General features: G+C 43.6%; 1 protein-coding gene across 8 annotated transcripts in view; it reads left to right on the top strand.

The window, feature by feature from the left end:
- The window catches only part of LOC129859197 (receptor-type tyrosine-protein phosphatase mu-like), a 306,071-nt gene that overhangs the window by 258,994 nt on the left and 31,178 nt on the right, over positions 1 to 15,899 (top strand). For all 8 annotated transcript variants that reach the window (XM_055928653.1, XM_055928654.1, XM_055928649.1 and 5 more), the window contains 2 exons: positions 5,962 to 6,049; positions 10,009 to 10,085. In XM_055928653.1, coding sequence (XP_055784628.1) covers positions 5,962 to 6,049; positions 10,009 to 10,085 — 165 coding nt within the window. The remainder of the gene's footprint in view (positions 1 to 5,961; positions 6,050 to 10,008; positions 10,086 to 15,899) is intronic.

Below are 15,899 nucleotides of genomic sequence, written 5' to 3'. Positions count from 1 at the left end.
TATCTTGTTGAGTTGGTTCCTACGATATTGATCATAATTCTTTCTTTGATACCTGCTGTTCCAATGGCTACCCAGACTATTTGCATTGACCCCCCCCCCCCTTTTTTTTACACTGTTTATTATCTATTATCAATGTATAGTCACTTTACCCCTACCTACATGTACATATTACCTCAATTACCTCGACTAACCTGTACCCCCACACATTGACTCGGTACCGGTACCCCCTGTATATAGCTTCGCTACTTGTATTTTATTGTTGCTCTTTCATTTTTTCTTTAGTTTATTTAGTAAGTATTTTTCTTAACTCTTATTTTTCTGAAAATTGCATTGTTGGTTAAGGGCTTGTATGTAAGCATTTCACGGTAAGGTCCACACCTGTTGTATTCGACGCACGTGACAAATAACATTTTATTTGATTGTCTGTGTCCAAAAACATGCATCTAAATAGGCCTACAAACCATAAAATACTAGGGGATAAAATCTGTTCCAAATGAATCCCCTGTGGCCAGTGAGAATCAAAGAGCAGTGAAATGAGTGGCGTTCAGTCGATACAACAGCACGTACCAGAGGTCCCATCTAATGGAAGTGTTTGTAGACAAAACACACTCCGCATTCATCCCAGACACACAGTAAAGGGGCTCCAGTTCAGGCCTGCCTCTTCTTCAAAGGCAAAAAACACATTTGATTTGTTTTGATGATAATGCAGTCAGAAGCCATTTGAAATGTTTACTCATGAAAGGCTGTAACTGCTCCAGCTTGCCCTCTTGGTATGGTATGTTGCATTCAAAAACCAAATATTAAGACTTGCAGATCATATTTAGTTGAAACCAATTAAGTTCCTGAGATCAACCTACTTTGTACCTAAATCAGCCATTAATATTTGGCTTTTGCTGTGATCGTTATTCATGAATGGCCCTTACTTTTCCTCCCTCATATCCACCTCCCTAACCACTACACCATCTTACTATGTAACACACTGTTCAACAACCAACTCGGTTTACCTTTCATGTCATCATAACACACTGTTTCTCTCCTCAGATTGGCTTCATACGGGCAGCATCTTCCAAGCATTATGTTAATTGCCGAAATGTGCCTTTGTGTTTATGCCAGATTCTGCTGCCTACTGGTAAACACTTGAGAAGCGTTGTGTGGGGTAAAAATGCAGTGGAGCTGTTTTGCTGCTGAAGCTTTGTCTAAGGCCCTACCACGTTTGGTGCCTCTGAGGAGTGTTTTCAGAGTCTCCGTGGCCCTGTAGTCAGTAGCGTTGAGGGTGAAATCCCAAGGGGGTTTTAGAATCAAAAGGGGTTGGTGTCGCACCTGAGTGAGAGACTGAACATCAACAGCCATTCAGAAGCTCCTTTGAGCCGCGGGAACAATGGCTTCCACACTGTTTGTTCACTCGCTTGTTTTGGATAAGATTTGGGATAAGAGAGCACTTTTGTTTGGATTCGGGCCCGTGAGAGCGGACCATAGATCTCATCTCAGTAGGTCTACTTCAATGAAAATCACCTGTGTGATGCTTTGAAAAAGTTTGAGAGGGAAAAGTATGCAGGGCTTTGAATTCATTACTTGTTTTCCACCAATCACGTTAAGGCTTACTGGCAGGTGGTGGGAAAACGTGGCCAATGGAGAATTAGTATGATAGTGCCAATGGGGTTAGATGAGGCCTGGGGCTGCCTCCTAACTATTTGACTTGTAATTCCCCCACATCTTGCTGCAAGGCTGCTATGGATGTTAATAATTCAATATTATACCTTTTATATTTAACTAGACCTTTTTTCATTAGCAGCCAATGTTTGGGTGATTATCAGGCTCAGAAAAAGCATGTTGTATACTCTTAACATTTCTTGAAACCCAGTTTTGTGTTTTCCCTTGATCTGTACATTAGCATAGAAATCTTGCAAACACAGTAGACATTGTTGCAAAATATATTATTTCTCTAAACTAGAGATCCAATATTACACCTGAACATGAAAAAATTATAAAGTACAAATATGAATAGTTGAACACCTTCCAGCGTTGGTGGATGTCACGTCACTTAATACTTTTTTGTGTTCTCTAACTCTCCCCAAACTATTTTGACAATGTGAAATGATTTATTCTTGAAGCTCTTTTTTTTCCTCTCACACCGCTCACCCCTGAAGTTTGACGCGTGTCTAAAGTAGTTTGCGGCAACGTTCTTCTCCCGCCCCTCCCCCCACCGCGGGCCAGTGTCGGACCACGGATCTCATTATAACACAGTTGAGAAAGAACGGGAGGGAGCGAGAGAGAGATGAGCGTAAAGAAAGGTGCTCGTCAGTCATTCTATCACTCTTCTCCTCCCCGGGGGGAGAGAGAGAGAGAGAGAGAGGAAGCTGAGCGTAAAGAAAGGTGCTCGTCAGTCATTCTATCACTCCTCTCCTCCCCAGGTTGCCTCGCTCGCCATGGCTGCTCTGTGTCACTTCCTGCACATGAAAAGACAGCTGTCTTGAAAGATACACGGCAGTGATGAATAACAAACCAGCGCCACTTTGAAACTCAAAATCTAGAGAGGAGAAATGGAGAGAAAACAGAGGAAGAAGACTAAGTGCCTCACCGTTGTCAATATGTGTTAAACTGTGTTTAATGTCTCTTTACTGCATCCAATTCTGAGACATTCGAAGAGAGAAAAAGCAATCTGCATTCAAATACGGCCTGCCCTTCAAAGTGTCACTTGTAGTGGCGGTTTACAAGGCCTGCGACGGCACGTTTCTCCCCGTACCCAATGTGGCCGGTAAAAGGTCATGTGATAATGCTAGTATTTTAAGCTCGTTTCAAGGTGACGTCACAGCGTGTATACCTGTTTCCCTTGTTCAAAGACGTCTTCAGGAAAATAAAAACTTGATTCCTCCTCTCTGATTTCTCCCTCATTCCTCATTTACTCAAACAGCCATGTAAGCCTTGCCAAAGACTGATTTCTGTCATTGATGATTGTTAAGAAGTGGCATATTTTCCCACCTTAGGCAGTCACAGAAAATACCACAAATGTAAATTTTGTTATTTGATATCGAATGGAAGTGCCATTTCTCTCATTACGTCTGGCACTCAGTGGTGTGGGCGGGCAGGGAGGGGGACGACGACGACGACATCAGTGAGAGTGGGGCTCCTCGCCATGGGGACCAGGCTGCTTGCCATTATCCACTTGCAGCACTGATCAAGGCTTCTTGTCCTCTGAACGAGTTCTGTGTCATTTTATCATTGAGGGGAACAAGCGTGCGAGGGAGAGATATGGGGGGAGCAAGCGGCTTCCTTGGCCAAAAGAGGCTCCACTGCAGGCAATCAGAGCTAATCAGATCAGTTGTCTGATGGGGCTGAGAGAGAGGTATCGGAAGGAACGTTGGATGGATACGGCTAAGTAACAATGCATCATTATGATCTATTTATACATTCTTGAAACTCGTTGGAGCGGCAGCAGGCAGCTGGAGGAGACATTAACTTACAGGAGGAAGAGGCAGCTGGAGGAGACATTAACTTACAGGAGGAAGAGGCAGCTGGAGGAGACATTAACTTACAGGAGGAAGAGGCAGCTGGAGGAGACATTAACTTACAGGGGAAGAGGCAGCTAGAGGAGACATTAACTTACAGGGGAAGAGGCAGCTGGAGGAGACATAAACTTACAGGGGAAGAGGCAGATGGAGGAGACATTAACTTACAGGGGAAGAGGCAGCTAGAGGAGACATTAACTTACAGGGGAAGAGGCAGCTGGAGGAGACATTAACTTACAGGGGAAGAGGCAGCTGGAGGAGACATTAACTTACAGGGGGAAGAGGCAGCTAGAGAAGACATTAACTTACAGGGGAAGAGGCAGCTGGAGGAGACATTAACTTACAGGGGAAGAGGCAGCTATAGGAGACATTAACTTACAGGGGAAGAGGCAGCTGGAGGAGACATTAACTTACAGGGGAAGAGGCAGCTGGAGGAGACATTAACTTACAGGGGAAGAGGCAGATGGAGGAGACATTAACTTACAGGGGAAGAGGCAGCTGGAGGAGACATTAACTTACAGGGGAAGAGGCAGCTGGAGGAGACATTAACTTACAGGGGATGAGGCAGCTGGAGGAGACATTAACTTACAGGGAATGAGGCAGCTGGAGGAGACATTAACTTACAGGGGAAGAGGCAGATGGAGGAGACATTAACTTACAGGGGAAGAGGCAGCTGGAGGAGACATTAACTTACAGGGGAAGAGGCAGCTAGAGGAGACATTAACTTACAGGGGATGAGGCAGCTGGAGGAGACATTAACTTACAGGGGAAGAGGCAGCTGGAGGAGACATTAACTTACAGGGGAAGAGGCAGATGGAGGAGACATTAACTTACAGGGGAAGAGGCAGCTGGAGGAGACATTAACTTACAGGGGAAGAGGCAGCTGGAGGAGACATTAACTTACAGGGGAAGAGGCAGCTGGAGGAGACATTAACTTACAGGGGAAGACGCAGCAGGAAGCTGGAATAGACATTAACTTACAGGGGGAGACGCAGGTGGAGGAGACATTAACTTACAGGGGAAGAGGCAGCTAGAGGAGACATTAACTTACAGGGGAAGAGGCAGCTGGAGGAGACATTAACTTACAGGGGAAGAGGCAGCTGGAGGAGACATTAACTTACAGGGGAAGAGGCAGCTGGAGGAGACATTAACTTACAGGGGAAGAGGCAGCTGGAGGAGACATTAACTTACAGGGGAAGAGGCAGCTGGAGGAGACATTAACTTACAGGGGATGAGGCAGCTGGAGGAGACATTAACTTACAGGGGAAGAGGCAGCTGGAGGAGACATTAACTTACAGGGGAAGACGCAGCAGGCAGCTGGAAGAGACATTAACTTACAGGGGAAGAGGCAGCAGGAAGCTGGAATAGACATTAACTTACAGGGGGAGACGCAGCTGGAGGAGACATTAACTTACAGTGGAAGAGGCAGCAGGAAGCTGGAATAGACATTAACTTACAGGGGGAAGAGGCAGCAGGAAGCTGGAATAGACATTAACTTACAGGGGAAGAGGCAGCTGGAAGAGACATTAACTTACAGGGGAAGAGGCAGCAGGCAGCTGGAATAGACATTCACTTACAGGGGAAGAGGAAGCTGGAAGCTGGAATAGACATTAACTTACAGGGGAAGAGGCAGCAGGCAGCTGGAATAGACATTAACTTACGGGGGGAGAGGCAGCAGGCAGCTGCCTCACCAGCACAACTCCAGTGCTGAAGTTTATTTTCATAATTAGTCCTAATTGCGTGTCCCGGTGCGAGATCTGAACGGCAAAAAACTAATATGATACATTTTTCATGAGGTGCTCTGCTCGGGCAGAGTAGGGTTTTATCAGCTCTGTGTCTGTATGCGGTTGTTTTTATTCTATTTCATCTCATGTTATTTTTCGGGGGAACTAGTCCTTTAGAGGAGTATGTTGGTACAGTTTGTGCTGGACTGATGTTCTACCTCGGTGAGGAAGATTCTGATTGGCTTACAGCACCAGCGTAATGGGCACCTTTTCTGAAAAGGTTCCCATAAGGCCGTTTTCCTGCCTCCTTTCATGTCTAATAATGATGTGGATATATATCTCTCTTTTTAATAATGTGTCTCCTCTTTTAACCCGACAGGATCTGCCGCTGGGTTGTCATTTAAAGAGCTGACCTCCTAACCCTTTGGACCTTTTGTGTCCTCTCTTTCTCTCTCTCTCTCAATTCAATTTCAATTCAATTTAAGGGGCTTTATTGGCATGGGAAACACATGTTTACATTGCCAAAGCAAGTGAAATAGATAATAAACAAAAGGGAAAACATTGAAATGAACAGTACACATTAGACTCACAAAAGAATAGACATTTCAAATGTCATATGTCTATATACAGTATTGTAATGATGTGCAAATAGTTGAAGTATGAAAGGGAAAATAAACATAAATATAGGTTGTATTTACAATCTCTCTCTTTCTCTTTTTTTCTCTCCACAGAGCTTCTTTGAAGGACAGTCTGCACCATGGGACTCTGCCAAGAAAGACGAGAACAGGATGAAGAACCGATATGGAAACATCATTGCATGTGGGTACAAATGATATGTCACCTGTATTTGTTGTTGTCATTCAATCCCCTAATGGTTAGATATCGATTTGTGAACATTATTGTGAAAAACGTCATTGATGTGTTGTCTGTTATTGTAAAGCAACATATAGTTAGGATCATATAAAAAATGTGTCTTGAAGCTGTGATCCTCATTCCAAACGACGTTGAATGTGCATGCGGATACAACACAGGCAGTCCTAATTGACTTGGCAATTATGAAAAGGAGCCTTGACATGGCCTAGGGTTCCATCTTTCTCTACAGAACCATTTCACACATTTCTTTTTTCCCCATCGGCCTACTCCGAAACACACACACACCCCACCCCATCAGTGATGAGGTGATCACCCCAGTTATTTCCATTGCAATAAGATTCCTGACACTTCCTGTCCCTGCAAATGAGCAACCGACCAATTGCAGTGCTGCACATGGCGCGACAACCAATGAGCAGCAGGGCACATTGGGGGGGGACTGACAGTTTTCTGCCGGTTATAATAATTTGTGAATAAATCATTCAGAGTACGTTAGCATCTCCTCTGTGCAATGGGAGAGAAAGAAGGAGATCAGAGAAGATCGTTCTCCTATCAGTCATAATGAATCGTTATGACTAATGGAGAGACACTTGTTTCATAACAGAGCTCTGTCATGCGATGAATTTCATTAAGTAGAGTCACACATCACAGTAGTTGACTGCCCAAACGTCTCTGCACCTAACTGGTGATACGGGCTCTTACTGTGCCCAGATCCATCACTTTGAATCCCAACAACAACTAAGATGAAACCATAACTGAAAACTGTAACTGAACAATTGAACAGCATAGTTATCTTACACATAATTGTTGACTGGTATCCAAACGAATAGGGTCTAAATCAGGGGTGTCAAACATACGGCCCGCGGGCCGGAACCGGCCCCCAAGGAGGTTCGATCAGGCCCGCAGGATAATTTGAAAGTGGAAAAAATGCATAAAAGACATGGAATTAATATTTTTAATTCGCTGCAATTCATGGATTATCCGCTAAGGGGCGCACTCTTTCCATCAGAGTAGAAGACAAGCCGCATCACTGAGACAGACTGAAAACAGCAGACGGTATCAATGCGCCATCTGCTGCTTGTTACGACGTTGTTAATACCTTGGTCTCTACCTCTCCGCTACACCCTCATTAGCCAAAATGACGTTATCCAAACGGAGAAAAGTAGATAAGGAGTGTAGAATTTTCAAAGAAAAATGGACCACGTCCTATTTATTTACAGAGATGCACGGAAAACCTTCGTGCTTGGTGTGTTTGCAACAAGTTTTGGTATTGAAGGAATATAATATTCGACGCCACTACGAGACTCATCACAGCGAAAAATATGACGGCTTGCAAGGACAACTGAGAAGAGATAAGATTAACGAATTGCTGGCGGGTCTGAGGAAACAGCAGTCAACTTTCATCCAGAGCCGAGAAGTCAGTGAAGCAGCGGTAAAAGCCAGCTACCTAATTGCTAGCGAAATAGCATTAGCATCGAAGCCGTATTCCGACGGTGACTTTGTTAAACGATGCATGATGAAGGCGGCTGAACTTGTATGTCCCGAGAAGCGACAAGCTTTTGCCAATATTAGCCTGACGAGGAATACTATAGCAGAGAGGATTTCGGAACTATCGGCAGATTTAGACAGTCAATTGAAACAGAGAGTCAAGTCATTTATTGCATTTTCCGTGGCAATTGACGAGAGCACTGACATCACAGACGTGGCCCAACTGGCCATATTTATTCGAGGAGTTGATGAGACATTGACTGTTACTGAAGAGTTTCTTGAGTTGGTGCCAATGATGGACACCACAACAGCCGAGGACATTTTCGGCTCTGTCGTTGCTGCATTGGACAGAGTTGGAGTGGACTGGTCCCGCGCTGTCAGCCTGGCTACAGACGGCGCGCCATCCATGGTCGGAAAGAAAGCAGGTGTCGCGACAAAGTTCAAAGACAAAGTACAAGCCCTTAATGGAGGAGATCGTTTCTGGACATTTCACTGTATTTTGCACCAGGAGGCATTGTGTTGCAAGTCGCTGAAAATGGACCACGTCATGGAGGTGGTTGTTCGCACTGTAAATTTCATCCAGTCCAGAGGTCTGAACCATCGTCAGTTTGACAAACTTCTCAGCGACAGCAACATTACCAACAGCCTGCCATACCACACTGAAGTGAGATGGTTAAGCCGAGGCGCTGTGCTGAGGCATTTCTTTGATCTACGAGAGGAAATCGGACAGTTCATGGAGAAAAAAGGAAAACCGGTGTTGGAATTACAATCTCAGGAATGGCTACGGGACCTTGCATTCTTGGTTGATATTACTGAACACTTGAACAATCTGAACAAAATGTTGCAAGGCCGCAAAAAAGTTGTCACACAGTTTTCTGACAACATACATGCATTTAAGTTGAAGCTGACTTTGTGGGAGATGCAACTGGCAAATGGCAACCCTGCTCATTTCCCCTGTCTGAGAGATGTGTGTGTGACCAGACCTGATGCGGACATGAAACGGTACAAAGACAAAATTGCAGGACTACTGCGGGAGTTTGAGAAACGTTTTCAGGTATTTGGTGAACTTGAGACAGAATTTTCAGTTTTTCGCTCACCTTTCACAGTTAAAGCTTCTGATCTGCCGGTCGAAATTCAGCTAGAGATAATTGATTTGCAGTGTGATGCAGATTTGAAGGGCAAATTTGCCTCTGTAGGTCTGGACAGATTTTATCAGTATCTACTACCAGGGTACCCCAAATTAACAGCCGTGGCTGCTAAAATTTTGTGCATGTTTGGGACAACCTACCTTTGTGAACAAATTTTCTCAGTGATGAATATCAATAAAACAAAAATGCGTTCAAGGCTCACAAACAAGCACTTAAATGACATTCTGAAAGTGACAGCTAGTCAGGACATGACACCTGGTGTTGATGCACTTGTACAGGCCAAAAGATGCCAAGTTTCAGGAACAAATACAAGTCCAGACTAGACTAACACCTTTAAAATGCTGCCTTAGATACTGTTTGCATTGAAAGAATACAGCTCTGTGAAGATGAATCCTTACTGTGGTGATTTAAAAAATGTGCACTTTAATGTTAGTCAGCAGCTTCAAAACAAAAGTTGTGTGATGGAATTCTACTGTTCATACAACTCCATAAATTTTCAGTATGTATTGTATGTGTATGTATGTTTCATGTATGAAGTTTACAGATTTACAGGACAGGCGAACACTTTCTTCATTACACATTTAAAATCACTCTCCTTAGCTTGTAAGGTGTACGCAGGGATTACATTTAGATTTTATATGCGTATGTGTAAGTGGTTTAAAAATTCCTTTCTTTAAAAGTCTCATTTAATCTTAAAGTGCATTACTATATTTTTCAGTACCAATTAAAGTTTTGTGCCTTTGTACAATCAGTGGGATCAGTTGCAATGCATATTTGTGAATGATAAAAGTAAATTGCACATTTGTCTAAGGAAATATGAGGTGTTTCATGAAATGTTTTGTAAAAGGATAGTTCATTAAATTTCAATATTTTCCTAATGTTCTTGTGCTTCTTTACAACAAAACAAAGGAAAGACATGATATTTTGGTTATTTATAGCAGAGTATGGTATAATTTTAATGGTCCGGCCCACTTGACATCTCCCTAGGCCGTATGTGGCCCACGATGCGAAATGAGTTTGACACCCCTGGTCTAAATCAACTTATTAACCCAGGAAAGGCTTTGTTCTAGGGGGCATATGTTAGACACCAGCACAGTGGCTAGGTAGTTTTGCAGTATGTGCAGGAGTTGATGACCTTAAACTCGGTGGACACTCTCCTCCACAGGGATAGCCGACCAGTGTTTTCCTCTCTGTCTCATCAATATTACTAATGGGGCCTTGTTTTCTCGTCCTCTCTTGTTTTTTCTTTCTCTCTGTCCTGTCTTTATCCAGATGATCACTCCCGCGTCCGGCTGCAGGCTATCGAGGGAGAGCAGAGCTCCGATTATATTAATGCAAATTACGTGGATGTAAGTACAACACCAGCCTGGGCTTAGACATAAAGGTCAGCAAGCGTGTGTCTGTGCACACGCATAGCTCTCAGATGGAATGAGATGATGATCAGGCTCCTGCTTAAATCCACAATCCTCCTACCCGCTCTCCTCCTCTTCCCGCACACCATTCAGAAGTTTAGACACACCTACTCATTCTGGGATTTATCTTTATTTTTACTGTTTTCTTCATTGCAGAATAATAGTGAAGACATCAAAGCTATGAAATAACACATATGGAATCATGTAGTAACCAAAAAAGTGTTAAACATATCAAAATATATTTTATATTTGAGATTCTTCAAAGTAGCCACCCTTTGCCTTGATTACAGCATTGAACACTCTTGGAAATTCTCTCAACCAGCTTCACGAGGAATGCAATTCAATTCAAGGTGTGCCTTGTTAAGTTGTGTGCCTTAATGCATTTGAGCAAATCAGTTGTGTTGTGAAAAGGTAGGGGTGGTATACATATGATAGCCCTATTTGGTAAAAGACCAAGTCCGTATTATGTCAAGAACAGCTCAAGTAAGCAAAGAGAACTTTGAAAGTTTCTTCAAGTGCACAATAACCATCAAGCGCTATGACGAAACTGGCTCTCATGAGGACCGCCACAGGAAAGGAAGACCCAAAGTTACCTCTGCAGCAGAGAATAAGTTAATTAGAGTTACCAGCCTCAGAAATTGCAGATAAATGCAAATAAATGCTTCACAGAGTTCAAGTAACAGACATATCTCATTATAAACTGTTCAGAGGAGACTGTGCGAATCAGACATTCATGGTTGAATTGTTGCAAAGAAACCACTACTAAAGGACACCAATAATAACAAGAGACTTGCTTGGGCAAAGAAACACGAGCAATGGACGTTAGACTGGTGAAAATCTGTCCTTTGGTCTGATTAGTCCAAATTTGAGCTTTATGGTTTCAACCGCCGTGTCTTTGTGAGACGCAGAGCAGGTGAAAGGATGATCTCCGCATGTGTGGTTCCCACCGTGAAGCATGGAGGAGGTGGTGTGATGGTGCTTTGCTGGTGACACTTTCTGTGATATATTTAGAATTCAAAGCACACTTAACCAGCATGGCTACCACAGCATTCTGCAGCGATACGCCATCCCATCTGGTTTGCGTTTAGTGGGACTATCATTTGTTTTTTAGGACAACAGGACAATGACCCAGGCTGTGTAAGGGCTATTTGACCAAGAAGGCGAGTGATGGAGTGCTCCATCAGATGACTTGGCCTTCACAATTACCTGAGCTTAACCCAATTGAGATGGTTTGGGATGAGTTTGACCACAGAGTGAAGGAACAGCAGCCCAAAAGTGCTCAGCATATGTGGAAACTCCTACAAGACTGTTGGAAACGCATTCCAGGTGAAGCTGGATGAGAGAATGCCAAGAGTGTGCAAAGCTGTCATCAAGGCAAAGTGTGGCTACTTTGAAGAATCTAAAATATATTTTGTTTTGTTTAACACTTTTTTTGGTTACTACATATGTGTTATTTCATAGTTTTGATGTCTTCACTATTATTCTACAACGTAGAAAAATTTAAAAATAAAGAAAAACCCTTGAATGAGTAGGCGTGTCCAAACTTTTGACTGGTACTATATAAATATATACACACACAACCACACACACACACACACACTTTTTCCATATTTTGTTACGTTACAGCCTTATTCTAAAATGGATAAAAACTTAAATATTAACTTAAATATTTTTTTTTTATTGTTTTCGTCAAGGATCTCTCTGCTTTGTTCATCTTTCCCTCGATTCTGACTAGTCTCCCAGTCCCTGCTGCTGGAAAACATCCCCACAGCATGATGCTGCTACCACCATGCTTCACCATAGGGATGGTGCCAGGTTTCCTCCAGACATGATGCTTGGCATTCAGGCCAAAGAGTTCAATCTTGGTTTCATCAGACCAGACATTCTTGTTTCTCATGGTTAGAGTCCTTTTAGGGGCATTTTACTGAAGAGTGGCTTCCGTTTGGCCACTCTACCATAAAGGCCTGATTTGGTGGAGTGCTGCCGAGATGGTTGTGCTTCTGGAAGATTCTCCCATCTCCACAGAGGAATTCTGGAGCTTTGTCAGAGTGACCATTGGGTTCTTGGTAACCTCCCCATTTGCTCAGTTTGGTCGGGCAGCCAGCTCTATGAAGAGTCTTGGTGGTTCCACACTTATTCCATTTAAGAATGATTGAGGCCACTGTGTTCTTGGGGACCTTCAATGAAGCAGATATGGTTTGGTACCCTTCCCCAGGTCTGTGCCACTACACAATACTGTCTCTGAGCTCCTCGGAGAATTCCTTCGACATCCTGGCTTTGTTTTTGCTCTGACATACACTGTCAACTGTGGGACCATATATAGACAGGTGTGTGCCTTTCCAAATCATGTCCAATCAATTGAATTTACCATAGGTGGACTCCAATCAAGTTGTAGAACCATCTCAAGGATGATCAATGGAAACAGGATGCTCCTGAGTTCAATTTCAAAGTCTCATAGCAAAGGGTCTGAATACTTATGTAAATAAGGTATTTATGTTTTTTATTTTTAGACATTTGCAAAACTGTCTAATAACCTGTTTTCGCTCTGTCATTATGGGGTATTGTGTGTAGATTGATGATAAAAAAACGAATCCATTTTAGAATAAGGCTGTAACGTAACAAATAAGTGAAAAAGTCAAGGTGTCTGAATAATTTCAGACCCCAATTTCATTTGGAAAAAAACTATAAACGCAACATGTAAAGTGTTGGTCCCATATTTCATGAGCTAAAATAAAAGATCCCAGAAATGTTCCATACGCACAAAAAGCTTGTTTCTCTAATTGTCTGCTCGATTTTGTTTACATCCCTGTAAGTGAGCATTTCTCTTTTGCATATCAAGAAGCTGATTAAACAGCATAATCATTACACAGGTGCTGGGGGCAATAAAAGGCCACTCTAAAATGTGCCAGTTTGTCACACAACACAATGCCACAGATGTCTCAAGTTTTGAGGGAGCGTAAAATTGGCGTTCTGGCTGCAGGAATTTCCACTGGAGGTGTTGCCAGATAACTTAATGTTCATTTCTCTACCATAAGCCGACTCCAACGTCGTTTTTGGAGAATTTGGCAGTATGTCCAACCGGCCTCACAACCCCAGACCACGTGTAACCACGCCAGCCCAGGACCTCCATATTCGGCTTCTTCACCTGCGGAATAGTTTTAGACTAGCCACATGGACAGCTGATGAAACTGTGGGTTTGCACAGCCATATAATTTCTGCACAAACTGTCTCAGGTAAGCTCATCTGCGTGCTCGTTTTCCTCACCAGGGTCTTGACTTGACTACAGTTCGGCGTCGTAACCGACTTCAGTGGGCAGATGATCACCTTCGATGGCCACTGGCACTCTGGAGAAGTGCGCTCTTCACGGATGAAACGGCTGGTTTCAACTGTACCGGGCAGATGACAGACCGTGTGTGATGTTGTGTGGGCGAGCGGTTTGCTGATGTCAATGTTGTGAACAGAGTGCCCCATGGTGGCGGTGGGGATATGGCCATGGGCAGGCATAAGCTACACACAGCAAACACAATTGCATTGTCATGCCATTCATCTGCCACCATCACCTCATGTTTCAGGATGTCGCATGGATCTGTACACAATTCCTGGAAGGTGAAAATGTCCCAGTTCTTCCATGGTCTGCATACTCAACAGACATGTCACCCATTGAGCATGTTTTGGGATGCTCTGGATCAACATGTAAGACAGCGTGTTCCAGTTCCTGACAATATCCAGCAACTTCACACAGCCATTGAAGAGGAGTGGGATTCCACAGGCCACAATCAACAGCCTGATCAACTCTATGCGAAGGAGTTGTGTCGCACTGCATGAAGCAAATGGTGGTCACATCAGATACTGACTGGTTTTGATCCACGCCCCTACCTTTTATTTTAAGGTATATGTGACCAACATATGCATGTCTGTATTCCTAGTCATGTGAAGTCCAGAGATTAGAGCCTAATGCAGTTTTTTTATTTGACAGATTTCCTTATATGAACTATAACTCAGTAAAATCTTTGAAATTGTTGCGTTTTTATATTTTTGAGAGCGAGAGGGATGGGGCATTGATCCAGATGGCCCGTCAGCAAGTTTGCCTTCGATTTGTTTTGAGCCTCAGATGTAAAAAGAGCCCACACGTTGGGTCATGGACTGTCAAACAGAAACAAACAGCAGGGTCGCGGTAAACACACACACACACCACAAGACCTGCTTGTGCCACAGGTCAGCGGTCACGCCGGGTGTGTGAAATTGAGAAAAAGCCTTTGTGAGACTCCAATGAATCTGTCATTGTGTCCAAAAACGATAAGCTTCTGTACTAACTGTGATTGTGAACTATCCGGTGGCCATGCAAGAGGCTGTTGTGTGGAAGCTGATTGTACAACATAGATTTCAATCCTATTCTACCAAAAGGTGTTTCCTTCAAAGTTCTTTGGGGGAAACGTTTATCAAAATTACATTTTCTGATTTATGTAGAAGTAAAACAAAATGGAGTCATATTTTTTGTTGAACGTGAGAGACACAGCAGAGATAACAAGAGAAGAAAGAAGAGATGGTCAGTGACACACTCTGGAGATTTCCACAACTGTCTCTCACATGCAGGCGCACACACACATTCATCACAAATGTGAGCCAAATGTCCATCTATGCTGTGGCGTAAACAGAGCTGCCTTTGACCGCCATGTGTCCTGTATATCCAGTCCGGACTATGGAATTAGAACTAGAACACTGTCCATCTCTATGTTCTGGATGCAGTCTGTCCACGTCCAGTACATACTGTAGGGCCATTAGTTTGTTTCCCTGGTGACCGTTTACCACTAGAAGCCCATTCCTTGTTTACCCTCCTGGCTATTGCTGTTGACAGTCAATGTTATTTTCCTCTCCCATCAACCAGCTGGCATGGTGCCACCCACGCCAACCAACCTCTCCCTGCGTATACTTACCTCCCTTGTCTTCTCCTCGCTTCACTCCTCATCTCACTCCTCATCTCCCCCTCTACCTCCACGCCAAGCGTTGCTTTCACATGTCATTAGCCACATTAGCACACTTAGCTCTCTCCTCTTCAAAGGCCAGTGTAAATTAGTGTAAATTTGCAGCGTAGGTGGAACAAGTCGCTATCTCTCGAAATGAAAGGGCCTGTAAATAATTTCCACACACCCACATGGCGTCTTCATGTCAGAGACATTGTGTTCAGGTGCTCAGAGATTGATAAAGAGATAATTATGAAAGCGTCCGCTCTCGTTGTCAAGACCGGAGTTGGTACGCGTTAGACAGCACTCTAAGTGGATATGGTTTAGTCTGGCATCTGGATTTGTTTCAATGTTTGCATAGTTCTTGATAGCAACTAGGTTATTCTGAAGGATATTATATGAGAGGTGAGAGGCCCATATGAGAGGCCCATTAACTTTATAGACATTTTGCGTTTCAAAACCTCCTATGATAATGCAATGTTCCTCTCATGAATCATAAGCATCAACCTTACATTACTCATTAAAACATTCCATGAATACAATTTGACTGTGTTTGTGTGTGCGCATGTGCGCACGTGTTTGGCAGCACACTCGTGTGTCCAGTCGTATGTGTTGAATTAGCATTCCGCGTCTTACTGCTCTGCAAGGTTACCTAATGTAGCTAATTACAGCTTGACCCCAGAGGACTCGTGGTGACACGGACATGAAGACATCTGTACACTACCTCCCTCCGCTGCACCTGCCCTCTCCTTTCCCTGCAGACTGTCTGTCTGGGTTTCTGCTCCCTCCC

The sequence above is a fragment of the Salvelinus fontinalis genome, chromosome 7 (assembly GCF_029448725.1).
Source record: "Salvelinus fontinalis isolate EN_2023a chromosome 7, ASM2944872v1, whole genome shotgun sequence".
NCBI classification, from domain to species: domain Eukaryota; kingdom Metazoa; phylum Chordata; class Actinopteri; order Salmoniformes; family Salmonidae; genus Salvelinus; species Salvelinus fontinalis.
The sequence above is the reverse complement of the archived record's forward strand: the minus strand, read 5'-3'. Positions and strand labels throughout refer to the sequence as shown.